At 40.0% G+C, this 27769-nt stretch overlaps 1 protein-coding gene across 1 annotated transcript; it reads right to left on the bottom strand.

The window, feature by feature from the left end:
• strc1 (stereocilin 1) lies at nt 1–25840 on the bottom strand. Its single transcript, XM_040011514.1, has 29 exons — nt 23129–25840; nt 20850–21545; nt 20705–20729; nt 18977–20306; nt 17837–18652; nt 16187–16255; nt 15990–16100; nt 15706–15860; nt 13931–14117; nt 13100–13215; nt 12328–12457; nt 12047–12229; nt 11477–11515; nt 11177–11371; nt 10010–10150; nt 9494–9555; nt 9199–9334; nt 9011–9099; nt 8705–8840; nt 7593–7789; nt 5979–6069; nt 5509–5680; nt 3996–4171; nt 3693–3848; nt 3397–3539; nt 3147–3295; nt 2854–2951; nt 2213–2363; nt 1–803 (listed from the first exon to the last, which is right to left on the bottom strand). The coding sequence occupies exons 1-29, from the start codon at nt 23169–23171 to the stop codon at nt 709–711; spliced, it is 6087 nt and encodes a 2028-aa protein (XP_039867448.1). The 5' UTR covers nt 23172–25840; the 3' UTR covers nt 1–708.
• Nucleotides 25841–27769: the final 1929 nt, after the last annotated feature.

Here is a 27769-nt window from a genome sequence, read left to right as displayed (position 1 = left end):
CTACACAGCTCTGTTAACAAGCAATAAAGCAATAAAAAAGAGTCAATCAGAGGTAGATTGGTTCAGTTTATTGATCATTTAGATTCATTTTAATCACACCACCAATTGTGCACAACAGTACAAAACTCACAGCAACAACAGATCAAAGTTGATCAATACTAATACAATCAGGCCCTACTAAGTATTGTTTTGTAATCAAGATAACTCAAAATAGACAGATATATAGAAAGTGTTATCACTATTACTCACATAAACCTAAAGCCCCCAAAAATAAATAACTTTGTACAACAGATTTCTCTGTTGTACAAAGTACAACAGATTTCTCTCATAATAACTGCACAACAATTATTATCTAACCTTTATCATTTTTAAGTATTATTTCTAGGTATGGCATCCCTGAGAAGGATATATATGGGACAGTGTTTAGATAGGTTTGTACAAAAATAAATAAATAGTCTAGGATCTGTGGGTATTAGATAGACTTGCTGATTAAAACAAACAGCTCCTACTCTCTCAAACTGTTAACTTTGTTCTTTCAGTGCTAAATGTTGATGGTAAAGTAATAGTTATGCAAGATCAATTACAGTGTTGCTAAAAGGAGTACGGAAAGCTTTAAATGCTGTTTATTTCAAAGAAATACAGCATTGCGCAGAAAGACAATCATCATGTGGATTAGGGGGTCTCCTGATTCGGCTGGGGTGAACGAGGTCATGTGTCAGGGCAGAGCAGGACGGTCAGCAGCATCAGCAGTCCCAATAAGAGACACAGGGGGCTGTGGCTCAACGCCAACCCCAGTGACCTCCCTACAGGAATTCAGCAAAAGCATTACAAATGTAGAGCTATGCAAAAATATAGTTCAGGCAGATTATCTGACTTAGAATATCATTAACAAAAAAAAATAATCACAGTGAAAAATGACAATCACATCACTGTAGGCACTCTCTTCACACCTAGAGTATCCATGCATAGCATATCCAGCAAGGCATAATGTTCATAATCTCTGTTAGAAAAGAAAGCACACAGGAAACATCTAGAAGTACAATGAGAACAAAGTGCTGAAACCAGCAAGCAAACAACAGCAGCTATCGTCAGCCTTGATTTTGGGAGTCAAATTACAGTAACAATTTATACACTCACAGGTCACTTTATTAGGTATAGCTTGCTAGTACTGGTTTGGTCCCCTTTTGCCTTCAGAACTGCCTTACTTCTTAACTCCTCACAGATTTTGGTCTATACTGACGTGATAGCATCACACAGTTGCTGCAGATTTGTTAGCTGCACATCCATAACGCGACTCTCCAGTTTTACCACATCTCACTGGTGTTCTACTGGATTGAGAGCTGGTGAACTCCTCCTACTGGAAACTGCCATCAGAAGATTGTACACTGTGGTCATAATGGGATGGATGTAATGAGCAACAGTACTCAGTCAGACTGTGGTGTTTAAATGATGCTCACATGGTACTAAGCGGCTCAAAGTGTGTGGAAAAAATGGGCAACAGGAGCAGAAAACAACTCTTGTCAGCTAGGAACAGAAAACTGAGGCTAAATTTCACACTGGGTCATCCAAAATTGGACAAACAGATTGGAGGGTCACAATTTGGCTTAAAAAGCATGGAAACACAAAAATGATTGTTGGTTCACTGTGTTCAAAGTTCAGGCTGCTGCTGGTGGTGTAATGGTGTGATAGATATATTTCCGTAGCACACTTTGGGCAGGTTAGTACCAGCTAAGCATTGTTTTAACAACACACGCCTACCTGAGTATTGTTGTTAATGTGTCATGTTCATCCCATTATGACCACAGTGTAATGCACCATGTCACAAAGCTGAAATAATCTCAAACTGGTTTCTTGAGCATGACAATGAGCTCACTGCACTAAGAAACCCTCCACAGACACCAGATCTCAATCCAGTAGAGCACCTTTGGGATGTGGTGGAACAAGAGATTGTGCAGTCTGCAGATCTGGAGCAACTGTATGATGCTATCATGTCAATATGGAGCAAAATCTCAGAGGAATTAAGAAGTAAGGCAGTTCTGAAGGCAAAAGTGGATCCAACCTGATAATAGCAAGATGTACCTAAACTAGCATAAAACTTTGGTAAGAGTTTTGATAAGCGAGATTATATTTTCATCAGGTAAAGCGATTAATGCATAAAGAAGACAAATCAAGTTTAATGGTTATCAGTGGACAGCAGTGATTCAGGTTTTACCTCTGAAGTCTACAAGCTTATCGTCCCAGGGTGTCAGCACCATAGCTAGAGCTGTTTTCTGGAGGTCTGACAGAACAGAGCGCTGGTTATCAGTTACTGCAACAGCCTGCTCGTAGGAGAACATGGCGATCTTTTCCTGGGAGAATACCACCTTTTGAAAACAAAGCACACAGCGGGGGGATAGATTTAGAAAGATAAATTAAAGACATGATAAAGATTTGTCAAGATGGACGCAAAAACAGGAATACATTTTTTTTATTGTAAAAAAACAAATGTTACTAAAAAATTATGTACTTTTTACACACATGTAAGTGTAGTTTAGCTCACCTTGATATTACAATAATCGGCCCTGACCAGTGAAACTAATCTTTCTGCCAGTGAAAAGAAGGTTTACTACCCGTTTAATCTCTGACATAATATACTGTGGTGTAGTATGGATTGCTGTGGGAGAGTTTGTCATTAGCAGGAATTGCTGTAAAAGTTATTAAAACACATTTAAAAGTCCAAAATAGTATTTCCTCCTTCACATTTTCTAAAGCCATCCAGTTGGCCGGATCGGAGTCTTTGTTGGTTCATTTCTGGCCCCCGTGCTTTATGTTTAACACCCAAGATATGGTTGGTTTAATTAAATCTTGACTCACAGCAAACTTTTTTGGTGCCATCATTGAGATAGCCAAAGGTGCGATTCCCTCAATTTGCTCTTTTACCAGCGCTGACATGGCCATGTCTGGGATACCCACTGAAAAACAAGCAAAGTGTTCCAGTGAAACAGAGCAAAGGGTGCTAGAAACAATGAATCAAAAGCTTTTACATCAAAGCATAGAGGAAAACAAAATGTCTTTGATTTAAATCTCTCACCACACATTAAGGCAGATGTAGGACTATGCATAGTACAACTAAAATTCATGTGGAAAAGACAATGAATAGACAATACCTGCCAGGACTCCGATCTCAATGAACACATCGGTGCCCCAGGAACTCATGAGTCCAAAAACGAGGCTGTGGGTTAGCAGTTCAACAAGAGCTTGCAGCTGCTCCTCTGAGCAAGACAGCCTCAGCCGACCCAGCCTGAGAACCGCCTTACTGCAGCCATCAGAGGGAGACAGAGTACAAAGTAAATTCAAGTGTCAAGCTGGGCTTGAAAAAAAGCGCTTCATTTAAGCATTTTCCGATATTGTGCGCACCTGAGCTCTATAGGATTGAAAGACCTCAGCTCTGTGGCTTTAGCGCCACACACAATGTATCCCATTGCCACCAGAGTGCTGGAGTCAAGCTGGCTCGGATTCTGCTTGGTGGAGTTTAACACGGTGGAAAACAGTGTGGCCAGCTAGGACGACAACAAGTTATAAATCAGTCTAATACAGCACAATAATGCCACAGCTGGTATTATTCTTATCAGACGAAATAAAAACTGCCCAAAACACAAAGCAATTTTGATGTAACATGTAAATATTTGAACTGCAGTGGCTAAAGTACTTACCTGTCTGCTATTCCAGTCACTGACTGTGCCCAGAGCGGCGATGCTTCTCCGCTCAGTCAGTCGAATGGCATTCAGCTCGTCTAATGATAGCTGTGTCGCTATTACACCGAGCTGAGAGATCACAGCCTGGGAGAAGGATGAGACTGGGCCATATATCTTCATATATTCACGTTAATACCGAGAGGCCCGGAGCAAAGACAGAGCAGAAACACAGTGTTAAGACCTGTAAACTTTGGCCATCATCAAATGAAACACATGTAAGAGGTTTTTGTTGGACTGATTCAGATTAACAATCAGTCTGACCTGCTTGACTTTCCTGAGCACTTCAGTGCGTTGGTAGGATGCAAGAAACGGGTCGTGACCCATCAGCTCCAGACAGTTGGAGAAGGCAGATGAAGGCATGCTAGTCAAACTGCTGGAGAGCCAAACGGAGGGGGCTGTTGTATGCAGAATCTCACAAGTAGGAACCACTGGAGTCACTGGCCAGCAGCACACACAAACATATGATCAGGAGATTATCTATGAAAATGGGTCAGCAATGTAATATAACCATGGCTTAGTTTGAAGTTGTCAAGTTTTTTTGTTTTCTGAAAAGTATTAGCCAAAGTCTTTCTGAAAAATTTAATTCAAGAAGCTAATTTTCACTGTTAGAAGATCAGCAAGTTCTCCTGCTACAAAAGTCAATTTGCAAAGAAATTCATACGCACAAATGTATTACGCTTTCAGCTGTACCAAAAGACAATAATGCAAACAATGTTTAGAAGGATAACAATTCCATCCAAAACAATGCTTGGGTTAATAACTTGTTTTTTTTGGACCACTGTTTCAGTTCATTTTCCAGTCTTTACTTAGAGGTGATAAAACGTTTTTTTTCATCAAGCCTGGTCACGTGATTGGATAATAAATAAAAAATAAACATTATCATTCTGTATTTCCAATTCACTCACTACCTTAACTACGTTATTCATACTAAATAGAGAGCATCACAAAGCTATATTAACTACCCCACTGCCTATTTTTCATTCAATATGCTGTTTGCCTACCAATAATCCCCCCCCCCCCTCCCCTCTATATGACTGCATAACAGAGTATATAGACTTTATATAGCATAAAAAGTTGAAAGAAAAGGTGGATGATTTTTTTCCCTAATTTCCTACTTTAATTAAACAAGGCTAACTTTCATATATTCTATATTAATTATGTGGGAAGTGAACTATTGAGAAAGTGTTTGTTTGATTTTTTTTTTTTTGGTTAAACTGATTATTATTAATTATGGCTTTTAGCCCATGAAAATTAGAAATGCCAGCTCAATGAAAGAAGGATTTACGAAACTGAAATTTCTAAATTTCTCTTCCTCCAGACTTCAGGACCTTGATTTCCAAAAAAAATTGCAACATTTACTGTAATCGATCCAGTTTTTCCTTCTTTAGCCGCATACATTTTACAGTGGATGTCCCCTCACTGTTTGGCAACTTGACTGTTGATCGTGAAACACCTTTGCACATAATTAAAATGTCTTTTTTTTAACTTGAAGTTATTAAAATTGAAAGTGCTCTTTGCAGAACTAAACAATCTTCGCCGGTTGTTTCACTTTTTTTCAAGAGTATATGCTAACATAAGCTAACTAAACTAGTCTGCTTTCTGTAGACTGATATGAACCTCTTCCTCCCTAGAGCCCTTGTATGGGTCCATGTCATGTCTTGTGACACTTCAAAGGCAGCAGAGAATGCTACATTCACTGAAGAAATTCTTAATCCCACCAAATTTGATGAAAATCATACAAGGTTATTGTAAGAGAAACCAAAGTAAGGCTTACATGACTGAGAATTTAGTTTAAGGAAGCCCAGGAAAAACTGCAAAACAAACTGCTGCCTTTCAAAAATGGTCTTCCTCTCAGTCTCATCTGAACACAGCATCCCGATGTCCCCACGTTCCCACTGATGGTGGCTCATGAACAGCTTCTCTATTCGCTCCACAGTCATCAATGCCTGCGGGAACACAGACACAGACAGCAACATGCACATTTGAATGGGTTACAGGAAGACAGCAACCTCATCACCTGATCTTGACACCTTTTGGAGATGTGACACCCGAGAGATTTCTTTACAGGCTCTGACTTAACATGTCATTGGATCAAGTTCTGACACAAAGCTCCACTGTGGACTTCTGGACACTCAGCGAATGTGTTGCACTTTGAAAAAAGTAATAATAATATGGGGAACTATTCAGGCTCTGGGTTCAGATATTAAGTATTAAATACTGAAAGAAGTGCAGCAATAAACTTACCAGGGAAATCTGCTGCAGTTTGTCTTGAGGCAGGAAGAAGAGAAAGCGGTCCACCTGACTGAGTGTTGTCTGGTCCCAGTTCTCCACTGGGCTATGAGGGGGAGACAAGATCATGCTATCATTGTTCCTTTTATCTCAGGTTGTGTGAAAAGCCTCTATAAGTGGGAAGTTTTGAAAATAAATTTCATATAACTTCATTTTCATTTTAAAACCTATAAAAACTGTAAAAGAAACATCCTTACAAGGCCAACTTCTAAAAACTGCTGCGTTGGACTTTGTTGATTAATTCATGCCTCTGTGAACTAAATATTCTATGGATACATTCACATTCTTGAAATTCTCACCCATTTAGTATATATGTGATGCAGTTGACGTGGAAAAACATAATAAATACAGTGCAAGAAAAAGTAAGTGAACTACAGTTTTTTAAAATTCATTCCTAAAATGGTCACATCTAACTTACACTTATGAACAAATAGTCTAGTTCAATGATTAACACAGACCTCATTGCATTCTTCCTTTTCACAATGAATATATAATTTCAACAGTAACAATGTAGCTTGGAAAAATGATGTGAACTCTAAACTTATGATCACAACAAAGGTTGACATGCCAAAAAAACACCCAGACCAACTGTGGAGTGATGAAACTACAGTTAGATTGTTTGGGAATATTAATATCATATTAGTTATCCAATTTAATACAACGTTAATAATACAAATCTATATAAAAAGAGCAGTGCGTATCAATATAAAAACATCATAATAAAAGATGAAGTGCAGTGAAGGGAATCGGCTCATTATCACTGAGCTATAAATAAATGATCAAATTTATCAGTGCTTTAACATCATGGGGGCTTTCAGCTGAAGCTTAGCGTAGGCTGGGTAAGTGACCTTACAGGGAATGCAAAGATATTTTGTCATCTTAATCCTACACCTCAACTGCTATAGATGCTGTAGAAATGCCAGAAATTAATTAATTATATACCTTAATGTCAGTTTTCAGCAGTTGAGCTCAGTCGCCACACAAAATATTATAATTATTTTTGTGATTAATTCAATTCAATTTATTCTTATTTATATAACACCAAATGAAAACAGTCAATTCAAGGTGTTTTGTATTGTAAGATCAATTATAAGGAAAATAACACAGAGAAAACTCTGACAATCAGAGGACTCCTTAAGAAGTGAGGTGACAGTGGGAAGGAAAAACTCCCTTTTAACAGGAAGAAACTTCCGGCAGAACCAGGCTCAGGAAAGGGGAAGCCATCTGCTGCGGCTGGTTGGGACTGATAGGAAACAATCGGGCCAAAAGACAAAATGTGGATTAGCATACATGTGTTTCTAAACTTGTGACCTAAAGAAGAGCTGCCCACAGAAAGGGTTCTTAAATACTGTTTCTTGTCATTATTTCTCATTTAACCTAAGGACCAATTTAACCTTTCTATGTAACATGTTATCATTTCAGATCTTTATGTTAATTTTATTTATTTATTTATTTTACAGCTCACACAGATGCTCAGTCTTGCTGTTTTCCTGAGAATCACTTGTTGAATAAATGTTGAATAACACTGTATCTCCTTTCAGCAGACAGTTCGGTTTGTGGTAATGTTACCCAAAGGCAGCAGGCTCTTGGAGAATACGAGCCACGATTTCCATCTTGGTGCTGCTGTAGCAGAGCCCATGGAGGAAATCCAGATTTTGAATGAAGAACCTGCGGTCCACCTGAATAAAAACCTCATCTACCACAAACGGTGCCATGATGTCAAGCAAACGGAACTCCTCCTCCGTGAACACGCCTGTATACATGTCCTGGAAATAAAGCACAAAAAAGTATATAAATAAAAAATAGGATATTTCAAGAGACATGGGAAACAAGAAAAGCGTACTAACTAAAAGCTGGCAGAGAAAAACTATTTATTAACTCTTTGGAAAATCCTGATTATCTCAATTCTAACATTTCATCTATGCTCATGGTAAAAAGAAAGTACACACTCTGCAAGTCTGCAAAATGCAATTCTAAGGTTTTACTTATTAGGACATGGTAAAAAGTTAACTAGCTTTTAACCATGTCTTACAACCTGAGATTACACAACACATGACATACTACACCATGTCATTATTTATTTAACAAAAACTCAGAAGCAGTGTATACTCTTTAATAAAAACCTTTTTGCTTGCATACATTCAAAATTCAACATGCTAGTGGATTTAATAACTGCTGGCACCTTTTATGGCAGAAGTAACGTTAAACAAACTGATACCTGCAGATCAGACTTTAAAAAGTGTCATACACTCTTGAGATCCTTCAACAGTATCTGTATGGGGGTGAGGTGTGGACTCCAAACTAATCTGATCTACTGAACTTGATCTCACAGACGTCCACACTGAAATGAACCTATAAGAAACACTGATGAGCCTTTTTTTGATGTGTGTTATCTTAGCAAGGCGCTCATTTCTGTGGTGAGTACCGAGCACTGTGCAGTTCTTATGTTCCTAACTGATGATGGATGAATATTTAAACTTCCACCTTACTTTTCCGCTGTTTGTAAATGTTTGACAGTTGCTAATTTTAACGGTGTTTTTGGTCTTAGCTAAAACTTGGAAGAAGCTCAGATTATATTTTAAGACAAACACAAGAATAAATCCAGATAACTGCTATCATTTGGTAGCTTCTTTTCCATTGAACCTCAGAAAAGGGACACTGGGAAATCAGGCTCTACTTACCAACCTCTGCGCCATTTTATCCACCAGCAGCAGCTGCTTTGTTCGGGACAGCAGGAGAAAGTGATGCGGTCCTGCTATAATCATCCTCCTGAGACTGTTCATCATATCTGTGGAAAACCTTTTTATGGCACTCACCCTGCAAGACACAAACACACAAGACCAAAACAATCCAGAGTTTTGTTTCAGGGCAAAGAGTACACAAGGGTCTCCTGCATTTCACACATACTCATTTTTCACTAAAGGCATGCAAATCTTATGGATATTAAAGTTTTTCTGCAGTAACTATAATGCCAGCTTTGGACTTACGGCATTGAAAGTGCAATTTCAACTCCAAGATCTTCAAGCAGTTCAAAGAAGAACTCAAACTGATAGAGCACCTCGATTATACAGTTTTTCTGTCCAGAACAACAGACACATAATAGAAGTCACACATTAATGATCCTTGAATTAACGTAAATATCTTAAATGTCAGGAATTAATTGATGTGTAATTACCAGTGAGGTGTGAAGAAGACCAGGCTGCTGCCTGAGCAAGGCCAGGATGCTTCTCGCTGAAGAAGGTGACCGATTTGCCTGAAAACGATCTCTTAAGACAGCACAGCTCACACCCTGCCCCAGCGTTCCCAGACTCCTAGAATCAATAGATGCACAATAGTTAATTTATAAAGCTGCAAAATTGCTGGAAAATAAGAGCATCAACCATCAAAGGGGTTCATATATTTTGAAAACAGACAAGAAAATAATTTCAATGATTGCATGTTCGTCTGTCTGTCAGATTAAGTGTACTTACAAGAAATGTTGTTTGATCAGATTTGGATTAGTATCAAGAACCTCTCTGAAAATTCCTCTAGCCTGGGGAAGAAAGTGGAAAAGTGTTGGCGTTGTAGTGGTAGTGTGCAGGTTTGCATGATCGGTTGCATTCAGAGGCTGATCCATTCACAGTGTCGCTGATGATGCCATTCTTCACTTAATAATTTAGCAGCTAATCGAGATAGCGTCATGCACACCTTCTCACAACAGAGAGGAAGCATATCCAATAAGAGGAAGCATGAAGAGATCAAAACACAACAGAGAACTCCCTGCTTCACTGTGAGAAGCTTTTACGTATTCATATACCGGAAGTGTTGGTACAGCGCATAAAGATGTAAACTTCCTACCCTTTTCTTCCTTTTCCTTTCCCCTTTTTCAATTCCTAATAATGTTTCACTCATAAACTTTCTTTTATATTTATTCAAGCCGAGCTGTTTACCACTCTGCGGTAATGCAAAGCAGGCGCTAATGTCACAGATGTGCGCTGTTGTGATACCTGCTGCGTGTTCCAGGGTTTTGTAGATGTATTGGAGAGGCTGTTCACAAGTAGACGTTTCCTTGGAAGAACACTGATTAGTGGTGTGCAGCCGAGCAAAGGAGCTACATCGTTCAACCAGGTGACCACCTCTGGGAAGCCCTAAACACAGTAAAGATAACGCAAAGCGTTGCAGCAGGTGCTCGACACAGATGCATTCTTCTTCTTTCAGCTGCTCTCTTTAGGAGGTGCCACTGCCTCCATCTCTCCCCATCCCTAGCATTCTCCTCTGTCACACCAGCGTTCTCCACGTCTTCCTCCACTACCATGAATCTTCTCTGTGTTCTTCCCCTTTTCCTCCTGCCTGACATCTTTTGGCCAGTATATCCACTTTCCCTCCTCTGCACGTGTCCAAACCATCTCAGCCTTGCCTCTCTAACTTTTTGTCCAACATGCTTAACCTGAGCTGTCCTTCTTATGTACTTATTTCTAATCTTGTCCATTCTGGTCACTACCAATGAAGATCTAAGCATCTTCAACTCTGCCATCTTTAGCTCAGCCTCCTGTGTTTTTATTTATTAGTACAGCTATAGACAAACCGTACATCAGCAGTTCTCACTGCCATCTTGTAAACCTTCCCTTTCACGCTTGCTGCTTCCTTCTGTCACAAATAACCCCTCAATACTTATCTCCACCAGCTCCACCCTGGCTGCACTCACCTCGCTTGTGCACTGTCCAGGTATTTAAACTCATCTACCTTCACCTTCACGCAGCTTTGCTTTTACACATGTATTCTGTCTTGCTTCTACTAACTTTCGTTCCTCTTTTCTCCAGTGGATACCTCTCCAGACTCTCTTCCTCCTGCTCCCTACTCCCACGATAGATCACAATGTAATCTGCAAACATCACAGTTTCCAGACCTCATCTGTCAAGCTGTCCATCACCCTCATGTAAACCCACATTTTGAACCCCTTGATTTGAGCCCAAAGATCCCTGTTTGAACTAAACGAGGAGACAGAAAAGAGTTAATTACATGGCTATAACAAAAACAAATACAGTAAATTACAAATACAATGCATTTCTTCAAATTAAACTGTGGCATTTAGTGTGTGTGTGTGTGTGTGTGTGTGTGTGTGTGTGTGTGTGTGTGTGTGTGTGTGTGTGTGTGTGTGTGTGTGTGTGTTTTACCCAGAGTTTGGTGGCTATAGCATTGGCTTGTGGAGGGAGGAGGAGGCCTTTTCTGTCAAGCAGACAGAGACCTTGTGTGTGTTGCGAAATAGCAACAAGGGTTGAGAGCAGTTTATCAGATGTAAGCATCAGCAAGGTCTCTGTCTTCACTCCTACAATGAGAGAGCCGAGCTCCCCCAGCCGGTCTGGGATAAACTGGGCAGCAGGGAGAGAGATGATGATGATGTAAGTGTAAGGCCCAAAAATACAGAGACAATAACTGAACTCACTTCACTGTGATGAGTTTCCAAAATAACTTACTCCATTGACTGAAGACAGATTGTCTACTATTACAGCTGCCTGAAACATTAAAAACAAAACAAGTAATCATTCAAACACCTCGTCAACATGTTGGTTAAATTCACCGTTTCCCAAAATATGAAAGTCTTGTGGGATTTAGTAACACTTGTTCACACAACCGTTTCGGTCAAAATGGCACAAACTATGTGTAGCTTTGAAGATGTTACTTCTCTGCAAGATTCCTTAAAGACATATGAAATCAACAGCTGTGAGGCTGAGGAAAACGCAAAAGGCCTCAGTTCAGATGAGAGCAGAGGATGAAGTAAAGCTTAGGTCTGTTCTTCATGAGGCCTGTCACCAGTGCTGGAGACAGGCTGCCAGGCTGTCAGCTGTTCCTAAGATATAAAACTCCCACCAGCTGCTACGCAATCCAACCATCTACTGCCAACACATGATTGTACACTCACTGAAACCGGGCCTTGGAAAGAAAAGAGTCAATTTGCTAGTAAGAAAGGAAATTACACCAATTACAGATGATGACTGTGGTTACCAGCTTCTGGTATAGATTTCAGGTTTAATTCACTCCTCTACCTGTGCAGGACTGAATGGAATAGAGTTCAGGGTGGGGAGGACAGAAAGCAGCTGAGACGTAGAGAGACCCTGCAGGAAAGTCACGCCCAGCGAGGGCAGGAGGAGCGCGATCTCTGCCAGGCGCTCAGCAGGGACTGTAGACGGGACCTGCAGCTCGGTGGTGTTCAGTAAAATATTGAAAACCTGCCAACAAAGTTAAGACAAACAAAAAGAGCAATTATTACATGAAAGCATACATTAAAAAAAACAGTGAAGGAACTGCACATGAGTTCTGTTCCTACCAGGTCACTTGGCAAACGGAGTCCTTTACGTGTGCAGCTCATAATACTCTCCCGGATCACACTGAAAGCCTCGGTGCCTTTATAAACATAGAGATCATCTGGGTCTGCCAGGCATGCGATACTACCCAGCCTGAAATCACAAAGCAATGTTTCAACAACACACTCACAGGAAACACCTGCCAAAATGTTACATGTATTTCATTTTAAGAAAGAAAGAAAGATCTTAGTTTTTTAATTGGTTTGATTGATTATTTTAAAGGTTTTTGTGTCATTTTTAAAGGTTTCTATAACCTAAAGAAATCAAAGCATTTCTAACTAATCAGTACACATGCTGTCAAATAATTTAAAAAAAACTTTACAACAAACCTTGAAATTTTAATATTGTGTGTAGGTGATACTTTTTTTAAATAAAGAAAATTTAGTTATGAGGATTGGAAGTCAAGCAAGTAGATTGTATATATGACAAACTATTAAGTTATATTAATAAAATAAAAGGTTCAAATGCACCTAAAAAAGACCATCCAGCAACATTACATCAAAACTAATTACTGTTGTCCCAGAACTTCTTCAGCGATTTCACTTGGATGAGATAAAGAAATGTTTCCCTTGGTGAAAATGCTGCATACAGCTGAAACTTTTGGGGGATTTATTTCTATTCCTGGATTATTAAGCATGCATCAACACATTGTGTTCTGTCAGGTTTTATCTATGATTACAAAAAGAAAACATGGATGGAAAATGTTGGAAATGCCTTCCTATAGTCATTCCAAACCTGGAAAAGTCCTGAGCTGTTAGGTTCCTGTAGGTGCTGATGAGGTTGCGTGCTACAAATTCCTGCTTTAGTGGAGTGAGGGTGTTTCTCTGCAACACATCCAGCCCATCAAGCAGCTGCCGATGAAAGCATTACAAAAGTGACATATCACAATTAAGTATTAAAAATGGGCCAATACATTTTGCAATATAGTGACAAGGAAAGAAAAAAACAGTACAGTGTAAAATTTGAGGATAAAAAGACTGCATGCAGTGCACTTTATACAAGGATTAGCTGAAAGACAAACATGTATGTTTCCCCTTTGCCCATGCTTTTTTAATTCAGACTAAATGGAAGGTAATATTTGTTTATATGTTGTATTTATTAGCAGTGCAAACCATCCAAGGTAAATTATAGTAAAACCTTTGGAAAGGTATGTTTCTTTACTTCCTTGCCTCTATAGCATAACACATTTGTGCACATCTAATGCTAAAAAGTTAACAAACTCAAAGCTTTTAAGAAACTCACACAAAACATAAAGTGTAAAAATGTCAATTTGTGGGGGGTTTTCTCATTTTGTTTTGCAAAGTTTGAAACAATTCCTTTTATTTATTCTTACTTTAGTATTGAAATATCAGTAGCCATGCTCATTCCTAATTCATGTTTTCCCAATATTACTTATTGAACACTGGCCCCTAGAATAAAACCCACAGTAGTGACAGAGACAGATGAGTCTGTGCTTTCTTTTGACCAGCGTGTGACAAGTGGCTGTGTTCTGCCCTGGGGCCGATCCAACTAGCTGCTTGCTTCTCAAGTTTCCCTGCCAGGTGTCAGAGCTCAGAGGGCCGTTACCTGAGCAGCTGAGAGGTGTTGGAAGTTCTGGAAGGGCAGGTAGGCGATCAGGTTTCCTGTGTCCTTGATGAGCGACTGTTGACCTCTGGTGATGCTGGAGGGGGACAATGCTTTGCTGTACCACAATCCAAAGGCCTGCTGCTGGTCCAGGGTCATGCTCTTTAAGATTTCATTAATTTTGTCCCGACTGGAGCAAAAACATTAAAATAATAAGGTTTGTTTGAACTTTCTGCTGAAAAGTTAAATAATAATAATAATAAACTTATTTATATGTGACCTTCTTTGAATTACTGCATATAGTATAGTACTGGCAGGCATCATTAAATTTAGCTTGACTTAGAATAAATATTAAAATTCTTACAAAGGTACAAAAAGGCCTGAACAAGCCTAAAGCTCATTAACAGACTATCAGAGACTTCAAATCTCTTAAGTTTAAGTCATATAAAAACCAAAGTATAATAGCAGCCTAATGATTAAATTCATTCTAAAACCATTTGCCCTTTTTTTCCAGTCTCATTATTATATATTAGGTTAAATATCCATGGCCAACAGGTACATATTTAAGATGCAGATTTCTTACAGCAAGAAAATGATTTTCCAAAGTGAGAAACTGGAAAACAACTGCAACAAAGAAAACAAGCGTTATCTGGATTGAGATAACTCTGAGAACCAGCTTGCATTACATTATTTACAACGTATAATGGATGCTCTGGACTCTGCATGGCAACGCATCATTTCACTTCTGACTTCATTCAGATCCCAGAGGCATTTTCTCAGGGAAGAAAAATATATTGAAATGAATCTCAGTGAATGTTCAGCAATGAGCAAAGTAAAATGATACAAAGCATGACCCATTTTCCATCTCTTTGAGTAAAAGCACCTCATCCTAACCTGAAAATGAGAATGGATGCTTTTAAATTTCACACCTATTATGCTATCTTTCTTTTTTATCATTGACTCAGGAGCCACTTTAATAGCCTCACATGTTCAGCTGCTTCTTCATGTAAATGGACAGCTCAGCACATTTAGGCATGTAAGCCTGGTCAGAATGACCAGCTGAAGTTCAAAGCCAGCATTAGAAGGAGGGAAAAAGACGATTTATGTGACTCTAAATGAAACATAGCAGCAAAGGAGTCCCTCTAATGTCGCCTACAAACAGGAAACTGAGGCCGCAATTTACATGGGCTCTCCAAAATTAGACAATAGAAGATAGGACTGATAAGTCTTAAGTTCTGCTGAGATGGTAAGGTCACCATGGTGGTGGTGGTGTAATGGTGCGAGGAACATTTTGTCAGCACACTTTGGCCGCAATCCAGTAAAACGCCTTTCAGATGTGGTAAAACAGGAGAGTCACATCATGGATGTGCAGCCAAACATAATCTGCAGCCAATGTAATCTGCAGGAACTATGTGACATTATCATATTAATAAGGACTAAAATCTCTGCGGGAGGTTTCCAGCACATTGTTGAATCTATGGCGTCGTTCTAAAGGAGGTCCAATCAAGACCTGCAAATTTGTACCTGATAAAATGGCCGTCTGTGGGTTCAACATAGCCACAGTTAGAGTCAAAACTCATAGTTTTGGTTTAAAATTATGTGCAGCAAAATATGTCATACTTCCAAGATAATCGCAAGAACAAAATGAAAATGTTGGCCTTTCAGGAACCAGAGACACCGTTTTAATCCCTCACACGGGACATGTGGTAAGTTCCGAAAATAATAATGCTTAGATGCATGAGTAGTGGGCTCATTAGTAAAGAAACTCCATCACTTACACATTGATGTTGTTCTGCCAGGGAGGCAAAGCTTGGATGTCAGCTGGGCTGGCTTTAGTCAGCATTGGAGCGAGCTCAGGGAAAAGAGTAACATCTTTTACCAGGTGAGTCTGCAGTATCTCTGACACCATGGTGGACAGGTACTCATTGGGCAACTAGCAAACGGAAGAAAACAATGTCAGCGAGAAAACTGTGCCTCAAAGAGATACAACAGATGAACTGACAACTAAGACTTCTGGGAAGGGAAATTAAAAGGCGGATGTGGTGGTGGTGGTCTTATTCACCTGCAGTGTGTCTTTGACACTGGCGTAGTACTGAAGGATGAGTCTGATGGTATGATTGTGAGCTTCTTTGAGCACTGGCCTCAGGCTGCTCGGCGATAAATTGAAGTACGCCTGCACATGTGGAAAGAATGCGAGCAATAAACACATACTGGATATTGTGGCAATTCACATTAGTATTATTGTACAACATATCTTACCTTAATGAGAAGCATTTCGTCAGTGTTCTGCAGGTTTCTTCCCGTCTGCAGCAGGCTGCTTAGCACCGTCTACAGAAGGGAAATATGCAGTTATAATAGCACCTTATAGAAGGAGCATCAGACACATATAATACAATTGTCCCCTTTGACACATTATTGTAAGTGTCAAATCAGTTGTGAGCCAGGAGAGATTAACACCCAGAGGAAGAGACTCATCATCTGGATATCAGTGACAGAAGTGTAACTGGACACCAGCTGTACACTGAAGGTCAAATGACGCTAATGGTAAGTGATATGATGAATAATTAGATGAATGATAAAGCCAATGAACGGAACTACACAGAAACAGATTGAGTCTTTCTGAATAAAAGATGAGGTGAATCTCTACTCACACTACGCTCTGATTAACCTGCAGAGTAAATTTCCGAGAAAGGTGCTAAAATATACTCGATCAGCTCTCATTGACTAACAGACTCTCGCTGAGCCTCAAAGCAAAACAGAGCACAGCAAATTATCTCAAACCACCAAAAACTCTACATAGATAACAGATCAATGTAATAATGACAATTCAATAATATGACAATAAAAATAGTTGCAGAAATCAACATAGTACAGGATTAGCACTGGGCAATACTTTGCCACACCTCATTTTTTACGAGGTTTTTTTATAGGGATTTTTTTCTATCAAAGTATGTTTTTGTGTGTTTGGGATCATTGTTACGGCATTGTTACTGTTAGATAACAGTAGATACTAAATATTACATGTTATTGTGCAGTACACAAGATCGACAGCGCACAATGTGCTTTGAGGTATCAGCCAAGAAAGGTGTCGTTTGTGTCTGTGAACACCCGTGTGTACACCTGTGTGGATCAGCATGCTTGTATTCCAAAGGTTTCTCCATGTGACGATCTGCTAGGGAGTGTGGGGAGCCATAGCCCCGTCCCCCAGGGCATGAAGCAGATATGGAGGAGATCCAGGAGATCCAGGCCCCAGACATCCAGAGGCCCCAGAGTATGAGGACCCAAGGAGGACCACCACAGGGGCAACCGTGCCACCCTCCTGGGAAGAGCTGAGTAGAGCCCCAAACGAGAGGTCACCCAGCAGCCACGGAGCAGAGGCCAGAGGGGGTTGCAGTGACGTGCCCACGGGCTCTGCCAGCAGCCAGCTGTGCCAGAGAGGACCAAGCCTCAGGCCCAGAGGCCTGAGGGCACCCCACCCCCCGGAAGGGGCCCAGCTGGGCCACAGGCGCCAGGCCCCGCCAATCAGCCACCAGGAGTGAGTCGGTACATACATGAGCGCCCAGCCCCAGACACCAAGAACCACCAACACACCAACGTTTTAAGTGTATTTTTAAAGGTGACCTTATTTGACCTCAAAGAAGACGTCAAAGGTCCAAAGGCCCACATGTTGTCAGTACAACATTTGTGGAGGTAATACACAGTAGTTAGTTGTTCTTGTGGAGCTGCTTTTACCAGCTTCACAAAAAACAGAAAAATCGTATATATCACCAACTGTAATACATTAACATGAGCAAAATGCAAAGAAGCTTTTTTGAGCATTTCTAAACCTTTGGTCTGTCTACTTGTTCCACTACTGAGTATCTACTACACTACTCATAATCCACACAAGTGCATGAAAGAACCACTTACCCCAAAACACTGTAGCAAGACTCTCTTGTTGTCAGAGTTGCCCTCCAACTTGAAATAGTTGATCACAGATTTTAGCACACTTGGTCGTATTGTCTCAGTAACATGCCACTGGGTGATCTGAACCTCCTCCAGGGATAACAGGACAACCACAGTGGTGCTGACTGCTTGCTCCAATGCTCTAGCCACAGGTGGAGTCAGCAGATCCACCATCTTGGACCGCACGCTGTCCACCCAACAGCGCACTACTGTCTGCAGGACCATATTCTGAGTGGCACACGGCTGACAGGCTGAAGCGAAGATGGTAGGGCAGCTCCAGTTGAACTCCTTCACCAGATTTCTTGCTAGGCAAAAATTAGGGTCCGTAGTGGTGCTAGTGTTCTTGTTGCTATTGTTGTTGGTGGTGGTGGCATTGGTGTAGGTGGTACACATCCTGTTCACCCACTGGCTCCACGGCTCACGGGACAGAAACAGGAGAAGACCGTCATTAGGGCAAATGGATAAGAAAAAATTGGTCTGATCATTCTCCCAGCATAGAGCCAGGAGTGCAGCATCTGGTGGAGATGTGATCCAGCTGGAGTACTGACACTGTTTAGTCACGCCTTCCACACTTTTATTAGAAGATGTCCCTGGGTCTTTTGAGTAGTTGGCACAGTGCTGTATTAGCCAGGTGTTGTCCTGATTGGCCAACAGGTTTTGTAGGACTGTATTATTGGCACAGACTCTGGAGGTAAAGTTAAGTTGGTCCATCTCAGCACAGAGAGCCACCTCAGTCATGTCCACAATGATGGGACGCGTCCAGTCAGAGTACTTGCACACCTACAGGACCATTTATGGTGAACACAACACGAGAATAAAAAGTCAACAGTTAGAAAATGGCTTTACTGTTGTATATGCAATTAATGCTGTTATCTTTAGTGTATTTTTTTCTGTAAAGATAGAAAATGCACTAGTGGATAAGAACATATAGGTTCAGATTTCAGAACAGAAATGTTCAGACTTTGGGATATAATGGGATGATTTTGTTTATAAGAGACTCATGCAGGCTTATTTTATTACATAAGGCTTAAAATAACAGTTCTTTCTTTTTTGTGCTTGTTATTTAGATTTTATATGTTCATTCTTGCCAGGTAAAACACCCACCTGAGGTGGTACGGTTATTTCCTCCATGTCTGTGCAGACTGATGTAAGCCATTTGTTCAGAGGATTTTGCAGCAGCTTTTCCAACACAGACTGCTTGCAGCAAACACTCTTCTGAAAAGCACTCTGATCATTCTGCCAACAAAGTCCGATCACAGAATCGTCCACCTGTCGTTCTCCCCACGTATTGTAGTCACACCACATTCCAATGTTGAAGGCCTCTGTAGGCTCGGGGTGTGGAAAGCTAAGAGAGGTGCGGCAGTGTTCCTCAAGCCAGGTATTTTGTGTGCTAAGAAGAAGGTTATCCAAAAATGTTGCATTAGAGCAAACCTTTTTAGTGAAACCGCTCTGGTCGAAGAGGATGCACATTGTCAAAAGATCATTGGTAATTTCCATCTCATGCCACTCAGAGTAGTGACAAAAATCTAACTGCATATCCAAGCCAGGGATTGGCAGTGGAGGAGGTACGTTTGTGCAGTTAGGCATGAACTGAAAATGTTCAGGGTTAGACATTACAAACATAAAGAAGCCAGTGTTCTCACAGATGAGGTTGGTCAGTCTGACACTGTCGAGGCTCATGCAGAACGCCAGCAGGGAGGTATCCACCATGTTTGTGAACTTGTTAAGCCACTGGTCATACCGGCAGAACTCACTGACCATGTAGTCTGCAGAGGAGTTAGCGCAGTATCCGTACAACCAGCTGTTCATCTTTTCAGATAGCAGCTTCCGCATCAATACAGCATTGCTACAGACCTGCTTCACAAACTCCACACGTTCATTGTCACTGCACAGTGACACAAGGACAGGGTCCACATTATTTTGCAACCAGTCGTTATAGTTGCATGCAAGTTGTCTGAGGTTGGAGGCTTCCCTGGCAACTCGACGAGGTTTAGTGAGAGGGGTGGTGGCAGGGGCCGGCCTTGCGTTGTCAAAACTGCAGTCAGATGACCTGCTAACAAGTGGAGAAGCCAGTGTTTGAATAACATAACACATGTTGCTCCACACATTCTTCATTTGGTTGGAGCTGAGGGAGCTTAGAGCCTCGCAAAACGTGACCACATGCGTGGAAGACTCTACTCCTGAATTTGAGAGGATCTCAGCACACATTGTGTCGTTGATGGTGGCCAGATTGTAGCTATTACACAGGGTGTCATAATTATTCATAGTGCTGTTTTCAGCATGTGAAATGCTGCGTTGGGAGGGAGCACTGGGAGGAGTCTGGCATTTAGGTCCTGGATGCATGAATGCTGACTGATCTTGAGGGAGGAAGATGTCCAGGAGGATATCGATCAGTGATGTACTCAAAGACCAGCTCACATTGTTCTTAATTCCCCTGAACAAAACAGGAAGTTAATTATTATTGTACATTTTATACATCAAATATAATATACAAAATCATTGGTGTTATTCGATTCACCTGTTAGTGGTCATAATGTTGTGCCTGACTGGTATGGTAAAGTCATGGTAAAAAGATCTAGTGCGGCTTTACTAGTTTAGTGTCTACATCCATCTTGTGGACAATTTTAACTGAGGTATAAAACACTTACATAATGTGTCCAGCCGGCACTTTCAAAGGATTATTATACGACTCACAGCAGTAATTCTTCCTGCTTTATCAGCAACCTTGTTTTGTAAAGAAGGAAAAGCATTGCCCTGTGGTGCTGATGTAGTTAAAAAGCTCCACAGGGCAGCTTAAAGATGAAGTTTATGCAAATTTTACTAATGACTCACCACATAATGAGCTGCTGGAGGTCTCCTAGAGAACACACAGGAAATCTAATTAGCATAAAACTGTAGAAGAATTCATAATAATAATATCTGGAATACAAAAAAATTACATAATATAACAATAGAAGTATTTTTGTAAATCCTTTACCTTGTTGACAGGTCTCCTTTTCATCTAAAACTGGGACTTTTATTCCAAACTGTAAAGCTATTCTGGTGTAGTCCATTGGTACTTGGATAAATAATGCCACAAACCTTAAGGCGTATGTTACTGTTGCATCTATGAGTCCACCTAACACATTTATTAAGTTTTTAGAGAGAGAGAGACTCGACAGTATACTTATAAATGTTTCTTGGAAACCACTTAACGCTGCTGAATCCCCCATCCTGAGGTAGGTCCTGAAGAAGCTGCCTGACTCTTCATCAGTGGTCAGTGAAGAGCATGTCTGCGACCTCAGAGTTGTCAAAAAAGTCAGCAGTGGTTTCGCTAACTCCAGAGACACCGTCTTTGTCAGCTCTGCCTCCAGTCCACAGTCCTCTCTCCCGGACAGAATGCAAATTGTTATTTTGGGAAGATCATCTAAGAAGTTTTCTCTCAGCAGTGGCTGAAAAATATTGTACAAGTTCATCAGGGCACCATAATATGTGTTTAAGTCAAAACCGGCTCTGGTGGTAGAGGAGCTGAAGCTGCGTGTATCTCCATTAGATAGAGAGTGGATTTGATCAATAACTTTTTGGATATCTTCTTCTAACTTGGTGCCCTCACCAGGAGTCTGGTTTGTGGTTCTTTGCATTAATTTGGGTTGCAAACTCGTTTGCTTGACATCACATATGATTCCTGTTGATGCTAAACAGAAAGAAAGACAGAAAGAAAGAGGGTCATTGTGTTATTTTTATACTATGTATTCAGCAAGCTCTTACTCTAACTGAAGTCTGAAGCCTCTTTTAGTAAGTAAGTAAAGTTTATTTGTTAAGCGCTTTTCATAGACAGGCAATCACAAAGCGCTGTACACAAAAGGCTAAAAAGAAACAGAACGTTAAGTACCAAAATAGACAATATAGACAATTTAAAACAAAAAACAACAACAACAAGAAAAGTTACAACTGTTGTCAAACGTTCACTGGCATGAAAGTCATGGTACTTTGGGGGCTTTAAATCGTTTATTTGAACTGTTTTTTTCAGGGTGGAATGGCTGTACAGCATACATCTTTAGTGACTTGAAAAAACGAGTTTGGTGCACAAGCTTGAAGTTATCTGGAATTTTCCCAAAGTCACACAGGGTTAAAATGACACATTGCATACATATATAGGCTCAAATGTATACATACAGCCCCACTAATATTTGGTTGAATGTTCTTTAACAAATTTCACCTTGACCAGATGTTTTTGGCAGGCATGAACAAGCTGGTGGCATCATTCTGGCTGTGTATTTGACCACTCTTTTTGGCAGAATTGGAAGAGTCCATTTAAAGTGGTTGGTTTCCTGACACCAACCTGGCTTTAGCATAGTCCACAATTTTTTAACAGGTTTAAGGTCAGAGGTTTGTGTTTGAAAGCCTTACTTTTATTCCTCTCGTCACTGTGGCCAAACAGCTCAGTATTTGTCATAGACATTAGGCCGTTTCCAGTTCGTGGCTGGCTTGAGCTGTGGTGGTTCCTGAACATCCTAACTATTTTTTTCTCATCTGAAGTTGACAGTTCAGGTCTTCTTTCAGATTTTTGCAAAGCGGAGACACACCTTAAGAACTTTTTATGTACAGTTATTTCAACTGATGATCAGGGAATCTGCAGTTGTTTAGAAATGGCTCCTTGGACTTTGGCCACCCCAGTGAGTGCTATCAGACAAATCCTTTTTATGTTGGCAAAGAGAAACTACCACCTCGATTCAATCATGATCAGTGACGAGATCTTAATACACCTTGGTCTTGTCAAGTTATAAGACACCATAGAGCCTTCAGCATCACATATTAAAAGTGAGTGTATGTATTTGAACCTGTATGCAGCCTTCTGACCTTGTGTGGAAAAGAGAAAAACCAAAATGAATCCAAACTTATGCAACCAATACTTGTTTTTTTTTTTGTAAAGATGTATGCTGTACAATTATTCCACCCTGGAAAAAGAACCGCTCAACAAAATCATTAAAAGCCGTGACATCCATGCCCATATCATACAAAATGACTGCGTTGCTTAGTAGGAAACAAATATTGATTTTTTTTATGATTGAGAACCAACAATCAAGTTTACTATTCACACGATATATGATACTTGCAATGGAAAAGTCAAGACTTTCTATTAGCTAATAATGCTAAATTAACTGATTATTTTTTAATTCAATTTGTGTTTTATTTATCATGTAATACTACATTAGAGGAACATTTTACTTTATTTTTTAAAATTAAGACTGGCTAAAAACTGTATTTTGTACTCACCAAATAAGATGCACACAATGCAAATAGCTGGTGCTGACCACATTGTAAATGTCCTGAAATGTAAGCAGGAAACCCCCTCAGAAAAGTTTTTGTTAAATCCTTTTTGTTGATATAGAGAAAGTTTTTAGCTTTGCTGAGATAACAGGCCAGAGAACAATCTTCATAACTGCTAACACTATAATGCCTGTCTCTGCTGAAGAAGTATTAAACCTCCTTAGGATTTTATCTTCGATCCTTCTTCGGTGCCGCTGTGCTCAAACAAGCTGCCGACTCTTCACTTCAGTGTCAGCCTGCAACTCTACACCTGGTCTGAAAGCACCGTAATTAAGGACACTGGTAAAGGGGAAAAAGGAGGTGTGAAATGAGGGCTGTGAAACGCAGAAGGGATTTAAGCAATGGGCACAGCCAAAATGTTGCATTATTAATCGAGTGTGTTGATTAAGTCCTCCATTTGAAACTGGACTCCTGTCAGGAAGAGACAGAAGACACCAGACTGACTGCTGGAAGATTTATATGACATCTACTACCTACAACTCCCATACCCAACCTGATCCAGCCTCTAAAAAGAGTAAAATTAGAACATCTTTGAATCTAGGATACCATAAAATGATAACAATTCTTATCAACATACTATTTCCCCAAATATATGCAAGAAAAATGATGCGTATGCCTTAGATGAGTATGTCTCACTTGCTAAAATTGATCTTTTGTTCCTTGTGTCACCTCTTGGTTGACTGCAGCTCCATTTGTATGTTGAGGAGAAAGTGCTTACAAAAACACGCATGGTGAAACAGAGAGCAGAGGAGAGAAACCTACATAGATCCTAGACTAGTGAGAGGTTCTCACATAAAAAAATGAAATCAAACCAGTGCAAATACAGCAAATAATAGGAATTAAATATTCTCCCAACATCTTTCACTTCTTGGAAATGACTTGTTCATCTTGTTTGTACAGGTGATTATAATAAAAGCAAGTGTTTACTTGTCATACTTCAGTGTTTCAGACCATAAAACAAAGATAATGAACTTTTTAAATAATGATGTAATTTATTAAAGGGAAAAAGTTATCCAAACCTACCTAAAAAGTTGTTGTCCCCCTTTGTTGAATTATGAATCCGCTTGTATTAACCACAGGTTTTCTTGGGGCGGTTTGCTGGGGGGGGGGGGGGGGGGGGGGTAATCTGAGTTCAATTTTACCAGCCACAGGCAGACCACCTGTTTAATCAGAAACATTTGCTGACTAGAAGATGTCTGTCAAATTGAAAAAGGCTAAATGATCTCAAAAAGGAACACATCACACCATGATCTAAAGAAACTGCTGAGAAGACTGACATCTATCAGTCTGGAAAGCCATTTCTAAGGCTTTGGGACTCCAGCAAATACAGTGAGTGCCGTTATCCACAAATAAGGAAAACTTCAACAGCGGTGAACTTTCCCAGGATGGGCCAGATGACCAAAATTGATCCAAGAGGCTCATCCAGGAGGTCACAAAAGAACCAGAACAACTTCTAAAGAACTGCAGGCCTCACTTGCCTAAGTTAAAATCTAAGTTCATAATTCAACAATAAGAAATATACTGGGCAAAAATGCCATGTATAGGAGAATTCCAAGGATAAAACCACTGCTGATCAAAAAGAATGCAAAGGCTCGTCTCACACTTACCAGGAGACGAGATGATTATCCACAAGACTTTAAGGAAGGAGCAAAATATTCTGTTAACTGACAAAAGTTTAACTTTTTTTTGGGAAGGTTTGAGTCCTTTTATATCTGGATCAAAACAGCATTTCATAAAAAATATTATACCAACAGTCAGACAGTGGTGGGAGTGTGATGGTCTAGGCTGCTTCAGAAAGGGGACGACTTGATGGAATCAGGAATTCTGCTCTCTACCAGAAAACCCTGAATGAGAGTCAGTTTTTCAGTTCAAGCGTTCTTGGAGTGTGCAGCAAGATAATGATCTGACACATACGACCAGGTCAACCCCAAAATGGCTCTGGAAAAACAAAAAGGTCTTGATTGGCTTAGTCCAAGTACAGAGTTAAATCTGATTGAGATGCTTTGGCATGACCTTAAACAGGCCGTTCAATTACTTTTTAAAAAAAAAACATAGGACTAGGTAGCTTTGGATAGCTTTTTTCCCTTAAACATTTTATATTAACGCTTCATCTTTGTCTAATATAAAAGAACAATTGATGATCTGAAACATGACAAATGTGAAAGTACAGAAGGGAGCAATTAATTTTTCACAGAGCTGTAAATGTTAATGAACTTTAGGTTATAAATACCCTTGTACCATTCAAAAGCAAGTTTTTGTAATTTGAAGATGGATTAAAAAAAAAAAAGTGTGATTTTGACTTAAGTGCAGCCTTTGAGCTTTAAGCAAAAATATTGGATTAACTTTATTAGACGTAACACAAAACACTGAGTGAACATTATGCTGATCAAACTCTGTTGAGATAAATAGTACGAAGCACTAAATCCAACATTTGTAGGCTCTAATACTTTGTGCCATCATTCCCATGGAATTGACGATATCAGACTTCTACCTTTGTCCTCCCAGAATTTAAAGAACATCTTTCAGCATCATCTGAACTGTAGAGGAAATAAAACAAAAAGGGCATTCAAGATGTTTTTAACCGTTTTAAAACTTTGTTTCAGAAATGAACTGTATATACACTTTACAATAGCATACAGCCTGACAGATAACAAAGATCTCCTAAAACATTTTAAATACATCTTGAGCACAAATAGCAATTCTTGCAAGTAAAATGGCTTAATGTATACTGAAAATTAAACCAAAACAATAAGAAAAAAAAAGGCATCGACACGACTGATCTTTTTGGCAGAAAAAGTGCCATGATTTAAATTTAATTCAGGACTTTCCCACAAAAGCAAGCTGTACTCTTTACATGCTAAGCTTAACAGTTCAGTGACATAGCGCTAAACTAAACATACAGATATTTGTAAGAAACAAAAAAAAGAAAACACAAAACTCCATCTGATGTAAAGTTAAATCTTCATTAATACATTTAAAAGTAGATATGACATGCCTTTAGAAATCAAAAATACAAAAGCTTTTTTCCTTACTTTAAGGATTTTTTTTTTTTTTTTTTTTTTTTTTTTTTTTTTTTACATGAAGCTGCATGTATTGTACAACACTCAGTGTACAATAAACTGGTAATGCACATAAAAATGAGTTGGATGAAATGTATCCAATGCCTCCTGTTGACCCTTCAGAATAAAAGCCATGACTGACGATTTTACATAATCGCACAGCCCACTGACGAGATTGAGCGCATCGCACCACGCAGAGTGAGGCTTGCATAATAGAAGATGGTCAGGATAGTGAGAGGTCATTGGGTGGATGGGGAGTTGGGCTACCACGGTGGGATCTCGAGACCGGTCCCCTATTCCAAGCACATTACCTTTGACTCTGAATGGGGACCGAAAACAGCGTGGAATCATAGAAAGACACTTGAGCCTTCAGCCCACGTACACGTTACATTCATAGTCTGTGTACATGTGTACTCATTACGTTGTGTCTGAGCAAACACCGTTGTGGCTTTTAACAATGTAACTTGAATACAAGCTGATTTTTAAGTTCTGGAGAGCAATTTACTTGGGGCAAGAAAGGCAAAAACAAACAAAAAACACAACAGTGAGCAGCAGGGATTGTTTGGGAAGAGTAGGATTCAACCTAGCCAATTTCCACATGGGGGCACGACTCAAATGGCACCACAGTACACGATATATATACTGCACATTATCGGCAAGGAAAAAGAAGAAAAAAATTAATAAATTGTCAAAGGGTGGGTATCTCCATCTTTCAGCATCAGCAAAGCTTGGAGGTTTGATTGTCTCTTTCCAGTGAAGTATTTTATGGGTTGGAGCATGGGAGAAAAGCCACGAGCAGGAACTTGTATTGTATGGCACTATACAGGCAACACACACGCACGCACACACACACACACACGCTGTAACATAAAATGCACTTAAGATTCCAACAAAATCTAAAGAAAACGTTGCCACACCGTCACAGGCTTGTATTAGCGACGGGCATCCGAGTTTCCGTGACCTCCCAAGTTTAGGCTTGTACGGTGGCCAAAACATGGACAACACTTCACCCTACTGTGCGTCTCATCATCAATAAATTATGCTGGAAAAAACCCAAAAAAACCAAAAACAAAACAGTAAAACATCAGACTGGCTTGAGAGTCAGTTGGGCAAAAAAACAAAACAAATTGAAAACAAACCAAAAACACATTCATTTAGTTACCATTCTTAAACAATCCTTTTAACGGCTAAACACAAAGAACAAACGCTTAAAAATACTACGAAAAACATGTGAAACAGGCTGAGGGGCAGATGGTGAAGCTGACAGTAACAGTATGCTGCTGGTGCCAGGTATAGCTGGTACACGGTCTGGCCATTGACTTCTGCCACAGGTAGACTTTATGACACACTGGCAGAGGTGCGCTACATTAGTCATAATGCTACTGATATAGCAATCAAGTTACACGTGACAATTAAAAGAAACCGATCGAGGTTTTAGCGAGAATACTTGCTCAGGAGCCGGAGACAATACTGATTACACACGAATGACGAACTGCTATTAAAACGAGGAGTTAACGGTGACACATCA

The sequence above is a fragment of the Simochromis diagramma genome, unplaced genomic scaffold, assembly GCF_900408965.1.
Source record: "Simochromis diagramma unplaced genomic scaffold, fSimDia1.1 OVJJ01000603.1, whole genome shotgun sequence".
NCBI lineage: Eukaryota > Metazoa > Chordata > Actinopteri > Cichliformes > Cichlidae > Simochromis > Simochromis diagramma.
This window is presented reverse-complemented; position numbering and strand designations above follow the sequence as displayed.